The sequence below is a fragment of the Geotrypetes seraphini genome, chromosome 1, assembly GCF_902459505.1.
Source record: "Geotrypetes seraphini chromosome 1, aGeoSer1.1, whole genome shotgun sequence".
Lineage (NCBI taxonomy): Eukaryota > Metazoa > Chordata > Amphibia > Gymnophiona > Dermophiidae > Geotrypetes > Geotrypetes seraphini.
The window spans coordinates 347406415-347420475 of record NC_047084.1 but is presented as its reverse complement, the minus strand read 5'-3'; the positions used below and the strand labels follow the sequence as shown (position 1 = coordinate 347420475).

The 14061-nt window shown below is 45.9% G+C and overlaps 1 protein-coding gene across 6 annotated transcripts in view; it reads left to right on the top strand.

Moving 5' to 3' along the window:
• Positions 1-14061, top strand: part of CNOT6L (CCR4-NOT transcription complex subunit 6 like) — a 188195-nt gene that overhangs the window by 151375 nt on the left and 22759 nt on the right. For all 6 annotated transcript variants that reach the window (XM_033963350.1, XM_033963321.1, XM_033963340.1 and 3 more), the window contains one exon: positions 7155-7306. In XM_033963350.1, coding sequence (XP_033819241.1) covers positions 7155-7306 — 152 coding nt within the window. The remainder of the gene's footprint in view (positions 1-7154; positions 7307-14061) is intronic.

Sequence of the window (14061 nt, the reverse complement as noted above, 5' to 3'; positions counted from 1 at the left end):
AAGACTCCACCTGCTCGCCCCTACAAACAGCAGTCTTCCTACCAACGCAGGTTTTCGGCCAGACCCCTCAACCCGCCTCAGCATCAACAGCCTCGCCGACCACGTCAGCAGCACCAATCTCAAGCACGTTCACAGTCTCACCAACCGGCCAAGCCTCTCCCGCAGTCAAAACCATCTCAGCCCTTTTGACTCTTTTCTCCAGAGCATAGCCAGTCTCCAATCCTCGGTGCCTCTTCCTCAACCTATCGGAGGCCGCCTCACAATTTTTCTCAACCGTTGGGAGGTCATCACATCAGACCAGTGGGTACTCAACATCATCCGCCACGGCTACTCCCTCAACTTCCAGACTCTTCCACCAGACAATCCTCCCGTAGAGTCTGCTTCTCATTCCTCCCAAACTCCACTCCTCCTGAGGGAGATCCAATCCCTCCTTCTTCTCAATGCCATCGAAGAAGTTCCCCCAGACCAAAGGGGTCAGGGATTCTACTCCCGCTACTTCCTGGTACCCAAGAAGACGGGAGACCTCCGTCCCATCCTCGATCTCAGGGACCTCAACAAGTGTCTGGTCAAGGAAAAGTTCAGGATGCTCTCCCTGGCCACGCTTTACCCTCTTCTCTCTCAACACGACTGGCTATGTTCCCTAGACCTCAAAGAGGCCTACACTCACATTCCAATCCATCTGACTTCACGTCGCTACCTCCGATTTCAGGTACAGCACCGCCACTATCAGTACAAAGTGCTACCCTTTGGCCTCGCATCATCGCCCAGGGTGTTCACCAAGTGCCTTATTGTGGTGGCGGCCTTCCTCAGGTCTCACAACCTCCAGGTATTCCCCTACTTGGACGATTGGTTGGTGAAAGCACCTACGTCTCCGCTTGTGCTACAAGCCACTCAACACACCATCTCTTTCCTCCATCTCCTGGGATTCGAGATCAACTACCCCAAGTCGCATCTGCTTCCCACACAGCGACTTCAGTTCATTGGAGCAGTTCTCGACACCACTCTGATGAGGGCGTTTCTTCCCTCCGACCGCCAACGGACCCTGCTCCATCTCTGCCGTCAGGTGCTCCTTTGTCGCTCTATTCCAGCTCGGCATATGATGATCCTCCTGGGCCACATGGCCTCGACGGTCCATGTGCTTCCTCTGGCACGACTCCACCTCCGGACACCTCAATGGACTCTGGCCAACCAATGGTCACAGACCACGGATCCTCTTTCTCATCCCATCTCTGTGACATTGTCTCTTCAGCAATCTCTTCAATGGTGGTTGAACTCCTCAAATCTTTCCAGGGGTCTCCTCTTTCATCTGCCCCCTCACTCCAGGATCATCACCACGGATGCCTCCCCCTATGCGTGGGGAGCTCACCTGGGAGATCTGCGCACCCAGAGTCTCTGGACTCCTCAAGAGCGTCTACATCACATCAATTTCCTGGAACTGAGAGCCATGTTCTATGCTCTCAAGGCCTTCCAGCACCTTCTCTACCCTCAGGTTCTTCTCCTGTGCACAGACAACCAAGTCGCCATGTACTACATAAACAAGCAAGGCGGCACCGGATCTCCCCTCCTCTGTCAGGAGGCCATCCGCATCTGGACCTGGGCCACGGCCCGCAGTCTCTTCCTCAAGGCCGTCTATATCCAGGGCGAACAGAACTCCCTGGCCGACAATCTCAGCCGCATCCTTCAACCTCACAAGTGGACCTTGGATCCTCCCACACTCCACTCCATCTTCACTCTCTGGGGCACTCCTCAGGTGGACCTCTTTGCAGCTCCTCACAACCATCAGCTGCCCCAGTTCTGCTCCAGACTCTACTCTCCTCATCGTCTAGCCCCAGATGCATTCCTGCTCGACTGGACGGATCGGTTCCTCTATGCCTTTCCTCCACTGCCTCTGATGTTGCGGATGTTATTCAAACTCCGCAGGGACAGAGCCACCATGATTCTCATCGCTCCTCGGTGACCTCGCCAACACTGGTTCTCCCTCCTGCTCCAGCTCAGCTCCAGGGAGCCCATTCCTCTTCCTGTGTTTCCTACTCTACTTACACAGCAGCATCAGTCTCTACTATATCCCAACCTGTCCTCGCTCCACCTGACAGCTTGGTTTCTCTCGGGCTGACCTCTCCAGAGAATCTGTCTCAGCCTGTCCGTCGCATTTTGGATGCCTCCAGGAAACCGGCCACCCTCCAATGTTACCATCAGAAGTGGACCAGGTTCTCCTCTTGGTGTCTACTGCATCATCACGATCCCACCTCATTAGCGGTGGAAACTGTACTGGACTATTTGCTCTCTCTGTCCGACGCTGGCCTCAAGTCTACCTCAATCAGAGTCCACCTCAGTGCCATCACTGCGTTTCATGAGCCTATCCTCGGAAAACCTCTCACGGCTCATCCACTGGTTTCCCGGTTCATGAGAGGCCTCTTCAATGTCAAACTACCTCTGAAGCCTCCTCCTGTCGTCTGGGACCTGAATGTGGTTTTATCAGCCCTCATGAAACCCCCTTTTGAGCCTCTTGCCACAACTTCGCTCAAACTTCTAACATGGAAGGTGCTTTTCCTCATTGCCATCACCTCTGCCAGGAGGGTTAGTGAGATGCACGCACTGGTCGCCAATCCACCGTTCACTGTTTTTCACCATGACAAGGTGGTTCTGCGTACCCATCCTAAATTCCTTCCCAAGGTGGTCTCGGCTTTTCACCTCAACCAGTCCATTGTGTTGCCTGTCTTTTTCCCTAAACCCCATTCTCATCCTGGGGAACAGGCGTTGCACACGCTGGATTGTAAGCTTGCCCTTGCATACTACCTTGACCGTACCAGGGCTCACCGCTCGTCCCCTCAGCTCTTTCTGACCTTCGATCCTAACCGTCCAGGTCGTAATGTCTCTAAACGGACGCTTTCCAACTGGCTTGCTGCCTGTATTGCGTTCTGTTATGCTCGGGCCGGTCTCTCACTGGAAGGTGCTGTCACGGCCCACAGGGTCAGAGCTATGGCCGCTTCTGTGGCTTTCCTCCGTTCCACGCCCATCGAGGAAAACTGCAAGGCTGCCACTTGGTCCTCAGTTCACACGTTCACTACTCACTACTGTCTGGATGCCTTCTCCAGACGGGATGGACACTTCGGCCAATCTGTGTTACAAAATTTATTTTCCTAATGGCCAACCATCCCTCCTCCCTCTCTGTTAGCTTGGAGGTCACCCATGCGTTAAGAATATGCTGCCTGCTTGTCCTGGGATAAAGCACAGTTACTTACCGTAACAGGTGTTATCCAGGGACAGCAGGCAGATATTCTTACGTCCCACCCTCCTCCCCGGGTTGGCTTCTTAGCTGGCTTATCTTAACTGGGGACCACGCTCTCCTCCGTCGGGCGGGAAGGCACTCGCGCATGCGCGATGCGGCCAACTAGAACTTTCTAGTTAAAAAGGTCCGTACCGGGGCTCCGTCGGTGACGTCACCCACCCATGCGTTAAGAATATCTGCCTGCTGTCCCTGGATAACACCTGTTACGGTAAGTAACTGTGCTTTAAGAGAGGATTGGACATTTTCCTGCTGGAAAAGGGAATAGAAGGGTATAAATAGAGGATTACTGCTCAGGTCCTGGACCTGTTGGGCCGCTGCGTGAGCGGACTGCTGGGCAAGATGGACCTCAGGTCTGACCCAGCAGAGGCATTGCTTATGTTCTTATGTTATTTTAATTTTAATCTTTTGTTAACCACGTTGGACTTACGGTTACACGGTTTATAAGTACGATGTTATATTATGTTATGTAAATGTGTGTGGGGGAGGAGAGTCCAGCAGGGGAGGGGAGATGGATGAATGCTGGGCTCATAAGTAAGGGGAGAGAAAGTGACCCAGACTAGAAAGGAGGGTAGGAAGGGAGGAACAGATGCTGGACCTAAGTGGGGGTGGGGGATGATAGAGAGGAAGAGAGTGAGGTGAGAAGGGAGACAAATTTTTTTTTTCAGTAACTCTCAAGCAACCAGAAACTATAGTATCTGGCATCCACAAATCTCCATGGGTGCCAAATAACTGAGAGTTTACTGTTCTGAGGTGTGCTGTTAATGTAGGTCCTCAATTTCTTCTTTTTTAAGGATTAGGATAAAGGTCATGTATTCGATATAGCACTTTTGGTATATGCTTTCACTCATATAGTTCTATAGATGTTTCATGACTATCCCAAAGTCATGCATATCTTGCATCTTTGTGGTCTCCTTCACCTTCATCTTGGTGTACACTTTCCGTTTTAATTTTTACTCTGTAAAGGCATAATCAGAATCGGGCATCCATATATGCTATTAACTCTGCCCATGCAAAAAATAAAAATATTTGCTAGTGGATTTAGCAGGAATTGCACATGCATATGCATTTAGGCCTGGATTCTCTAAAGGGCATCAATATTGGCGGCTACCGATTGCATGTCAATCACGTAATGATGCTCTTTAGAGAATTGCACCTGGGCTTATTCTATGTTTCAGAGATTGCAAGAAACTCAAACCATTAAACAGTAACACATGTCTACCAAATCAAGGTCACTGCTTAAATCAAATTGCTCCATGCCCTCTACTAAATAAAGCGAATAGATGGTCCAGTATTGAAGCTAAAACTGTCTCGGTACTATAGAGTAGTCAGAACCCCGACTGAGAATTATGCAATAGAGCATATCGTTCTAAATATTCCATTAGTTGGTAGTGAACTATACCTTTCATTATTTTAACAAACAAAGGTATAGACGCAATGGGTCTGTAATAGAGACCCGAGTTGTTGGAAGTTTCTGGTCTTTATAATTGGGGTAATGATAATATGCCCTTTTTGTTTAGAAAACTCCCCTTGCCCCAGCATATTGATTAGCTTCCTAAAAAGCTCTTTCTGGAATTTTATTGAAAAACCCATAGTACACCGGGGGGGGGGGGGGGAGGGGCACAGTTTGAGCAAGCGATAGGAGATGCATATATTTTGCATAAGGTTTTTTTAAAATGCCAATTCAAGATTGGAAAAAGTACTCCAATTTAAATCAGGCTTTTTATATTCTGTTGAATATAAAAAGTTAGAATGATTTCTGGCAAATTTTGACTAGAACCTCTTAAAGTACATACAAGTTAGAGCAAAAATATTGTGTCAAGTCTTCTGCAGATGTGTGATGACGAAGAAAACCAAGAAAGTCTTGAAATCCAAGTGAGGACAGGGTATCAAGTGGTGGGCTCCAATGTCAAAAGCAGCGGATAGATCGAGAAGGATGAAGATAGAACAGAGGCATTTGGATCTAGCCAGGAACTGGTCATTGGAGATTTTAGCAAGGGCAGCTTCCTTAGAGTGAAGGGGACGAAAGCTTAATTGGAGTAGGTCAAAAATAGCTAGGGATAACAGAAAGTCAAGGCAACAGTGGTGAACAGCATATTAAAGTAGCTTGAATAAGAAGGGGAAGAGGAAGATGGGGGAGATAGTTGGAAGGGCAGGTAGGGTACAGTGAAGGTTTCTGAGGAGTGGTGTAATTACGATATGTTTTAAGTCATCAGGGACAGTTGCAATGGAAAGTGATAAGGATGTGACAGAAGGAAGGAATGACAGTAGAAGAGAGAGTGCAGATTAAATGGGTGGAAATCAGATCAGAGGAGCAGATAGTGAGTTTGGAGAAGGACTAGAAGTGTGATGGTTTCCTGGGAAGAAAACAGGGCTGTACCACCTGAAGAGATCTGTAGAGCAGCTACTTAGTCTACTCTCCATACCTTTACAAGATTCTACAGTGGATGTGGTAGTTTGGGAGGACGCCACTTATGGGTTGTGGGCAGGCTCATCTGTCCTTAGGTGTCTGCCAACTGATTTGATATGTTACTTCTAGTACCAACGCCTATGTTTATGTAACAGAATGGAAGATTGGGTTCTTACCTGGATAATCTTAATTCTGTTAAAACACAATAAGAGTCTGTTTTCAGTGCAGCTGCTTTTTGCATCAGATAAATCTATGGTTCAGAACTGGAGGTTTTTTTCCTGTCAGGTGAAAGTACATGTAATTATATATGACAAACAAAGCAATAAGTGCCTGAGCTCCTTATGCGTTTGTTTGTTGCACACAGCAAGTTGGTTTGTTGATATGCCTATGTTATTAATTCATACTAACTATTCTTTTTTTATGAGTTACAGAGCAGAACAGAAATATATAATTATTTCAGGAAAGCTCCTTGTGTCCCTTCTGTTTTTTTCTGTTATAGTAGATATCGATTGCTTTGGTACAAACTGAAGAGGGCACTTCCACTGGTGAAGGAGGAGGAGCTGAAAGATGTGATTGATATCCTACTTCAATTATTCGCAACCAGAGGATATTCACCTCAAAAACAGACTCCTATGTGCTTTAACAAAAAGAAGATTATCCAAGTAAAAATCTAATCTTTTTGTAGGTGAGGTATCTATGTGAGACATTTGAGTTCATGAAAATGTGAGATCTTCCCTTTTCTAATTTTCATTACAAAGAGCAATTAAAATCTGCCGCAAGGACTTGTAAATAGAGGCTCTGAATGTGTGCTGAGTTCATTTTACTTTTATCATTGTATACCAACAAAGAAAAGACAAGGTGGATATCTAAATCAACCAATATTAGTCTTTATTAGTTTTGCTGCGTTCAACTTGCTACAGCTTGGCGATTCTGCTTCAGCTTTTATTTGGACAGTGCATTATCAATGAGTGTCCCCTGAATAAGGTGTTATTTTGCTATACCGAAACAGGGATCCTTGTTGGGACTATTTTAATGTTTGTTTATCTCAATAAAGACTAATATTGGTTGATTTAGACATCCACCTTGTCTTTTCTTTGTTGGTGTATCTTTATCCTAAGACAAGAGGTTCTTCTTTTTTGCCTGCTTTTTATCATTGTGTTATGATAGATTTGCTTGTACTGCCTTTATTTACCATGCACTGCTACTGCCTTGGTGGTTCCCAAATCTGTCTTAAAGACCCCACAGAAAATCAAGTTTTCAGAATTCCCAAATTGAATGTGCATGTGGGAGATCTACAAATATTGAGGTTTTGGTGTATGCATATTTATTGTGGTTCTCAGGACTGACACTGTGGGGTCACTAGGACATATATAGGAACCTGTCTTATCGCATTCCTTATTTACATTTGCTGTGCAGGTTACAATTTGTTACCCCTCTTTCTTATTCTTTCTGTTGTAGATTTGCTTTGGTACAGAAGCATACCGTGGAATTCAACCAGGTGGCAATGGCGAACTCAGAAGGATCAGAAGCCATGTTAAATAGAGTGATGACCAAGGATAACATTGGTGTTGCTGTATTGTTAGAGGCCCACAAGGAATTATTTGGAGGAGGTCTGTGCTGTCAGTGTTCAATGTGTCAATTTATTTAAAAAAAACTATGTATATCCTCAAAACAAATGTTCTTTGCATTCTTCATCCTGCCTCACAATAGGGAAGAGGTTCTGTCTGAATTAGATTGCTTAGTCAGGTTTTGGAGACTAAAGGATTTTATTCAAGGACAAGCAGGCAGCATATTCTCACATGTGGGTGACGTCATCCGCTGAGCTCAGTACGGACAGTGAAAAGTGCACTGGCACTTTAAGAATTCAAAAGCTTTAAGACTGCCCAGTACCATGCATGCGCAAGTGTCTTCCCGCCTGACGAGGGTTTGCATTACCTCAGTTCTTCATTTTCCGCAGAGCGAAGAAGTTCGTTTTTTCAACTTTAATTTCATTTTATTTTAGTTCGTTGGTTTGTTTCTTTAATCTTCATGATTTTAAAAAAAGACTTATTTTTCTTTTGCTTTTCTTCCTTCTTTTCTTTCTGAGGGCAGGGAGACTATTGTGATCTGTGAGTTTTCTTTTGTTAAATAAAATTGAGTTTAATTTAGCCGATCAAGTTTTTCCATCCATGTCGAAGCCATTGATGGGATTCAAGAAGTGCTATTGGTGTCAGTGGCATATTTCGATCACTGACCCGCATAACTGGTGTATCCTGTTTTGGGACCTGAACACTGGGTGGAATCCTGTATTCGTTGTTCCACTGTTCAAAAACATTCACTTGAGGCGACTTCAGCAGGAGAAACTGTTCAGTCTCAGTATGCTGGATAAATCCTCATCATCAGTACCACCAGTTCCTGCGTCGTCTTTGGCATCGACATTCGTCCAGGATGCCTGCTAAGAATCCTTCTACTTCCCAACTAGCGTCGCGGGCCTCATCAGCATCGAGTCCTTCGATGCAGGCCAAGCCTCAGCATCAACGCTCTCAATCTGTGCAAATGGTGTCTTACTGGGGCGTGCTTCCTCTTCAATGTCTCCTACCCTGACACCCTGCAGTACCATTGATGTCCGCTCAGTCTCAGGTATCGGTACATGATTTCCGATCCCAAGTCGATGACTTTCTGTGCAGAGAGTTTGATAATATGTTCATAGAAACATAGAAAGATGACAGCAGAAAAGGGCTATAGCCCATCAAGTCTGCCCACTCTACTGACCCCCCCCCATTAAGTCTGAGTGCTAATGTCCTAGTTCCTTATCTCGACCCTTGTAAGGATCCCACGTGGATGTCCCATTTATTCTTAAAGTCAAGCACGCTGGTGGCCTTGATCACCTGCACTGGAAGCTTGTTCCAGTGATCTACTACTCTTTCTGTGTCACCATTAAATTTCCCTCCTCTGAGTTTGAGCGGGTGTCCCCTTGTGACCGAGGGTCCTTTGAGAAAGAAGATGTCGTCTTCCCCCTCGACACGTCCTGTGATGTATTTAAATGTCTCAATCATGTCCCCCCTTTCCCTGCGTTCCTCTAGAGTGTAGAGCTGCAATTTGTTTAGTCTTTCTTCATACGAGAGACCCTTGAGCCCAGAGATCATCCTAGTGGCCATCCGCTAAACCGACTCAACTCTAAGCACGTCTTTACGGTAATGTGGCCTCCAGAATTGCACACAGTATTCCAGATGAGGTCTCACCATGGTTCTGTACAGTGGCATTATGACTTCAGGTTTGAGGCTGACGAAGCTTCTATTGATACATCCCAATAGAAGCTTCGTCAGCCGCAAACCTGAAGTCATAATGCCATGCTAGTGTCAACACCAACCTCATCGGTACCGACCCTGCCTGAGCATAATTTTCATAGGGCAAAGGGTATTGCTTCAGAGTCTGCTTACAAATGTTGCTCTGCTTTGCATGACATTCTTCAAGTTATCGTCTATGTTCTGTGGCACATTGGTCTACATCCAGAGGACATCGACGTTCTCGATCCAAGCGCCGATGTTCAGCTTCATCGGCGCATCAATCATCAACATATATCAACATATATCGTCATATAGAGATTCTACATCGAGACACCATTCATCTCATTGGGATTTGGCATCGAGAATCTTCCTCAGAACATCGAGCTTCTTCATCAAGCCATCAACATTCCTTGTTGGGGCATCAATATTCATTGTCTAAACATCGACATTCTCAGTCTAAATATGCTTCTTCAAAGCGCTCATTGAAGTACTGACAATCCCTGTAATCAGTATAATAGAATCGGTACCGCCATCATAAAAAATTCACGAACCTAGGTCAAGACTCGGATTTAATGTCAGATCAGAGTGGTCGGGGGGGGGGAGAGATTTTCCAGCTCCAGAATCATATGGTATACCTTCAGAACTATCTCTCCCTCCACCTAGGAGAAGATCTCCTCCTGAGAGTCTTTCTTTCATCAGGTACATGAGGCAGTTGAGTAAAGAGCTCCCTTATGGAACTCAGGGCTGAGTTACTGGAGGCATTAGACTATGATGAGCCTCCTAAAAACTTTTGAAATTGCCTATTCATCCTCTGTTAAAGGAGTCTCTTAAATAATTGGGAGACTCCACTGACAGTGACTATTGCACCCAGAAAGTTAGGCTCCCCTCTACAGAATTATGTATTGCCCAAGGTTTGATTGACCACAACTTGAACATAAATCGTTGCTGGTAGAGTCTACCCTAAAGAAAACATCTAGTACCAGAGTTTATGCCACTGTTCCTACAGGTTGTGAGTGCAAAACCATGGACAAATTTGGAAAGCGTTATATCAGAATTAAATTCTATCCAATAGAGCAGTGATGGCTAACCTTTTTGAGCCCGAGTGCCCAAACTGCCGCACAAAACCAAAGAATTTCCTCAAAGTGCCAGCACGTCAATTAAACCTTAATAACAAGATTTTAGTATCTAAAAACTCTTTATAAAGTTGCCTGAACTATGTAACATCATTTTTAAAGGTTGGAATCTTTGTATTGTCAGAGAATCAATTTGATTCACAATCCTTTGGTTTTCATTTCAATTTATTAGCAATTTATAATGTTTTAATGATTTCATTCATGGGCCGAATACACACATACTTTTCTCTGTCGCCGCACTCTTTGACCAAAAGATTTGTAAGCCTGCAACCACGTCAAGTTAGACTCTTTCAGCAGCTCCCCTCCCTCCCCCTTACCTTTGTGGCCAAGTCAAAATGATCTACCAACAATAAAATTTTAAAAACACAAAGCACGCTGTACGCAGAGAAAATGTTAATTATCATTTATATTCCGCGGGTTTTCAAAGAGGTCAAGGCAGATAAACTTTATGCAATGTCACCTCAGTAACAACTATACAAAAATAGACAAATATTCCCCCTCCCTTTTTACTAAACCGCGATAGCGGTTTTTAGCGCAGGGACCTGCGCTGAATGCCCCATGCTGCTCTTGAAGCTCATAGGCTCCCTGCGCTAAAAAACGCTATTGCGGTTTAGTAAAAGGGGGCCATAGTGCAAAATATAGACAGCATATATAAATTCTCAAAACGGACACATTTTGATCACTAAATTGAAAATAAAATCATTTTCCTACCTTTGGTAATTTCATCAGTCTCTGGTTCCACTTTATTCTTCTGACTGTGCATCCAATATTTCTTCTCTTTTTTCAGCCTCCTGTATGCTTTCTCTCCTCCAGACCTCATTCCCTCCCCAAACTTTTTCTTTGTTTCACCCTGCCCCCTTCTTTCTTTTTCTCTCTCTCCATACCCCCTTTCATTCTGTATGTCTGTCTTTCTCTCTCTCTCCGTGCCCCATTTTTCTTTGTTTCACCCAGCCCTCTTTCTTTTTTTTTTTTTTTGGCTCCCTGTCCCCCCCTTTCTTTCTTTCTCCTTGCCCTCCCCTATGCCACCACCATTGGGAAAATGCTGCCACCGCCACTGGGGAATAGGCTGCCACTGCCGCTATTGGGAACAGGCCGGTGCCGAGTTCGCCCTGCTTCTCTTCCCCACGGGGCCGACCAACTCTCGCCACTCGACGTCAATTCTAACATCGGAGAGGACGTTCTGGGCCAGCCAGGCAGCGATTGGCTGGCCCAGAACGTTCTCTCTGACAACAGAATTGACGCGGGTGGCGATAGTTGGTCGGCCCCACAGGGAAAAGCAGGGAGAACTTGGCACCGGCCTGTTCCCAATGGCGGCGGTGGCACTCAAGTGGCTAAAGAGACGCAGTTTGCTAGCCTAGGGAGAACACTGGAGGGTGGCCAGCTGTGCACCCCCTTGGGGCGTAAAACCGGGGCAGACCGCCCCCACCCCCACCTTGGTATGCCACTGTCTGTACCTCACTCCCTCCCTATGACCAAAAATTCTCCTTTCTTCTATTCCCCGTGTACACAACCATCTCTTTCCCTCCCCCACCTCAGCATCTCTTTCCCTCCCTTCCTCTCTCCCAAGTTCATGCCTTGTGTCCAAAAACCCATTCCCTCCCCCACCTCAGCATCTATTTCCCTCCCTTCCTCTCTCCCAAGTCCATGCCTTGTGTCCAAAAACCCATTCCCTCCCCCACCTCAGCATCTCTTTCCCTCCCTTCCTCTCTCCCAAGTTCATGCCTTGTGTCCAAAAACCCATTCCCTCCCCCACCTCAGCATCTATTTCCCTCCCTTCCTCTCTCCCAAGTCCATGCCTTCTGTGTCCAAAAACCCATTCCCTCCCCCACCTCAGCATCTCTTTCCCTCCCTTCCTCTCTCCCAAGTCCATGCCTTCTGTGTGCAAAAACCCATTCCCTCCCCCACCTCAGCATCTCTTTCCCTCCTTTCCTCTCTCCCAAGTTCATGCTTTCTGTGTCCAAAAACCCATTCCAGCCCCACCTCAGCATCTCTTTCCCTCCCTTCCTCTCTCCCAAGTTCATGCCTTCTGTATCCAAAAACCCATTCCCTCCCCCACCTCAGCATCTCTTTCCCTCCCTTCCTTTCTCCCAAGTTCATGCCTTGTGTCCAAAACACACTCCCTCCCCCTTTTGTGTTCCCCGTTTGTCTCCCAGCCCATCTTAGCAACTTTCTCAGCAAAATGTAGCTCGAGCCACGTAGGCTTGTCTTCTATTTCCTGCCTGTCCCGCCGCGCACACATAGCCGATCGGAAATCTTCCCCGACTTCAGCGCTGATGTCGGAGGCGGGCTTTGCTTAAGCCCTCCCTCCGACGTCAGCGCTGACGTCGGGGAAGATTTCCGATCGGCTATGTGTGCGCGGCGGGACAGGCAGGAAATAGAAGACAAGCCTACGCGGCTCGAGTTATATTTAACCCCGCGGGTCCCCCATCGTCCCCGTTCAGCTCTCTCTCCTGTGCACCCCCTGGTAGTACTGCCCTGATGGCGGCCCTGCGCGTGCCAGCTGCAAGGCCTTCGCATGCCACAGTTGGCACGCGTGCCATAGGTTCGCCATCGCTGCAATAGAGTATTGAATTATAATTTTTTCATGTCCTTTTATCTCAAGCAGTTAGTAAAGAAAATAACAGTTTTTGAACAGTACATTCAACCTGCTCACCATTCTGAGTTCAAGCATATTTCTCAGGCTTTAACTCAATCAAGGAAATATATAGCTCACACTTCATTTGATATGTTTGAGCTTATACCAAGAGCTTCATCTTTGGCCATAGCTATGAGGTGTCTAGCAAGGTTGAGGGTATCTGATTGGGATCTCAATCTTCAGGATCAATTGGCAAATATACCATGTGTTGGAGAAAAGCCTGTTGGTGAAAAGGTGGAGTCTGCTACACAGAAGCTGACTCAACATGAACAGAGTTGGAACACTCTTAATAAAACCAAGAGAACTCAATATAACAAACCTGTTAAAAAGTCGTCTTCCTCTTAAAAGAGACAATATACTTCTTTGTCATCAAAACCACTGCCTCAGAAGAGACAGCAAAAATCTCAAAAACAGCAACTATCCCCTATATCTCAGTAGCCAGCTCAGTCTTTTTGACCTGCTTCTACAGAGCATAGTCAAATTAATACCTTTAAAGCCGCTTCCTCTTCCCATCGGAGGTCGTCTTCCATCATTTTACACACATTAGACTCTCATTACCTCCGATTCGTGGGTCCTAAGAGTCATAAAAGAAGGGTACTCTGTTCATTTAGAATCCATTCCGCCAAACTATACTCCAAGAAAGTCCTCTCTTACATCTCGGCAGATGTCCCTTCTTCAGGAAATAGACGCTTTACTTCAGCTAAATACCATAGAGGAGGTTCCTATTGCCCAGAAAAATCAAGGGTTCTACTCCAGGTATTTTCTAATTCCAAAGAAGACGGGGGAAGTATTCATCCCATTCTTGACCTCTAAAATCTCAACAAATATCTCTTCAGGGAAAAGTTTCACATATTATCCCTTGCAACATTATATCCCCTTCTAGATCAACATGAATGGCTGTGCTCGCTAGACCTCAAAGAGGCTTATACGCACATCTCCATTCACCCAAATCACAGGAAGTTTCTTTGATTCAGAATAGCTCATCAATATTATCAATACAAGGTTCTTCCTTTTGGTCTAGCATCACCTCCAAGAGCTTTCACAAAATGTTTGGTAATGGTAGCAGCAACACTTCATTCCTATAGTCTCCAAGAGTTTTCTTACCTGGACAATTGGCCAATCAAAGCATCTTCTCCTCAGGCAGTTTGCTTGGCAACAAAAAAGACCATAGAATTTCTTCAACAAAGTAAATTTTCCAAAGTCTCAGCTACAATCCTCACAACATGTCCAATTCATAGGAGCCATTCTGGATATGAATCAGCTGAGAGCTTATCTTCCTCAATAGAGACAAGACAATATAATTCACCTTTGCAATCAAGCCACCACTCTGC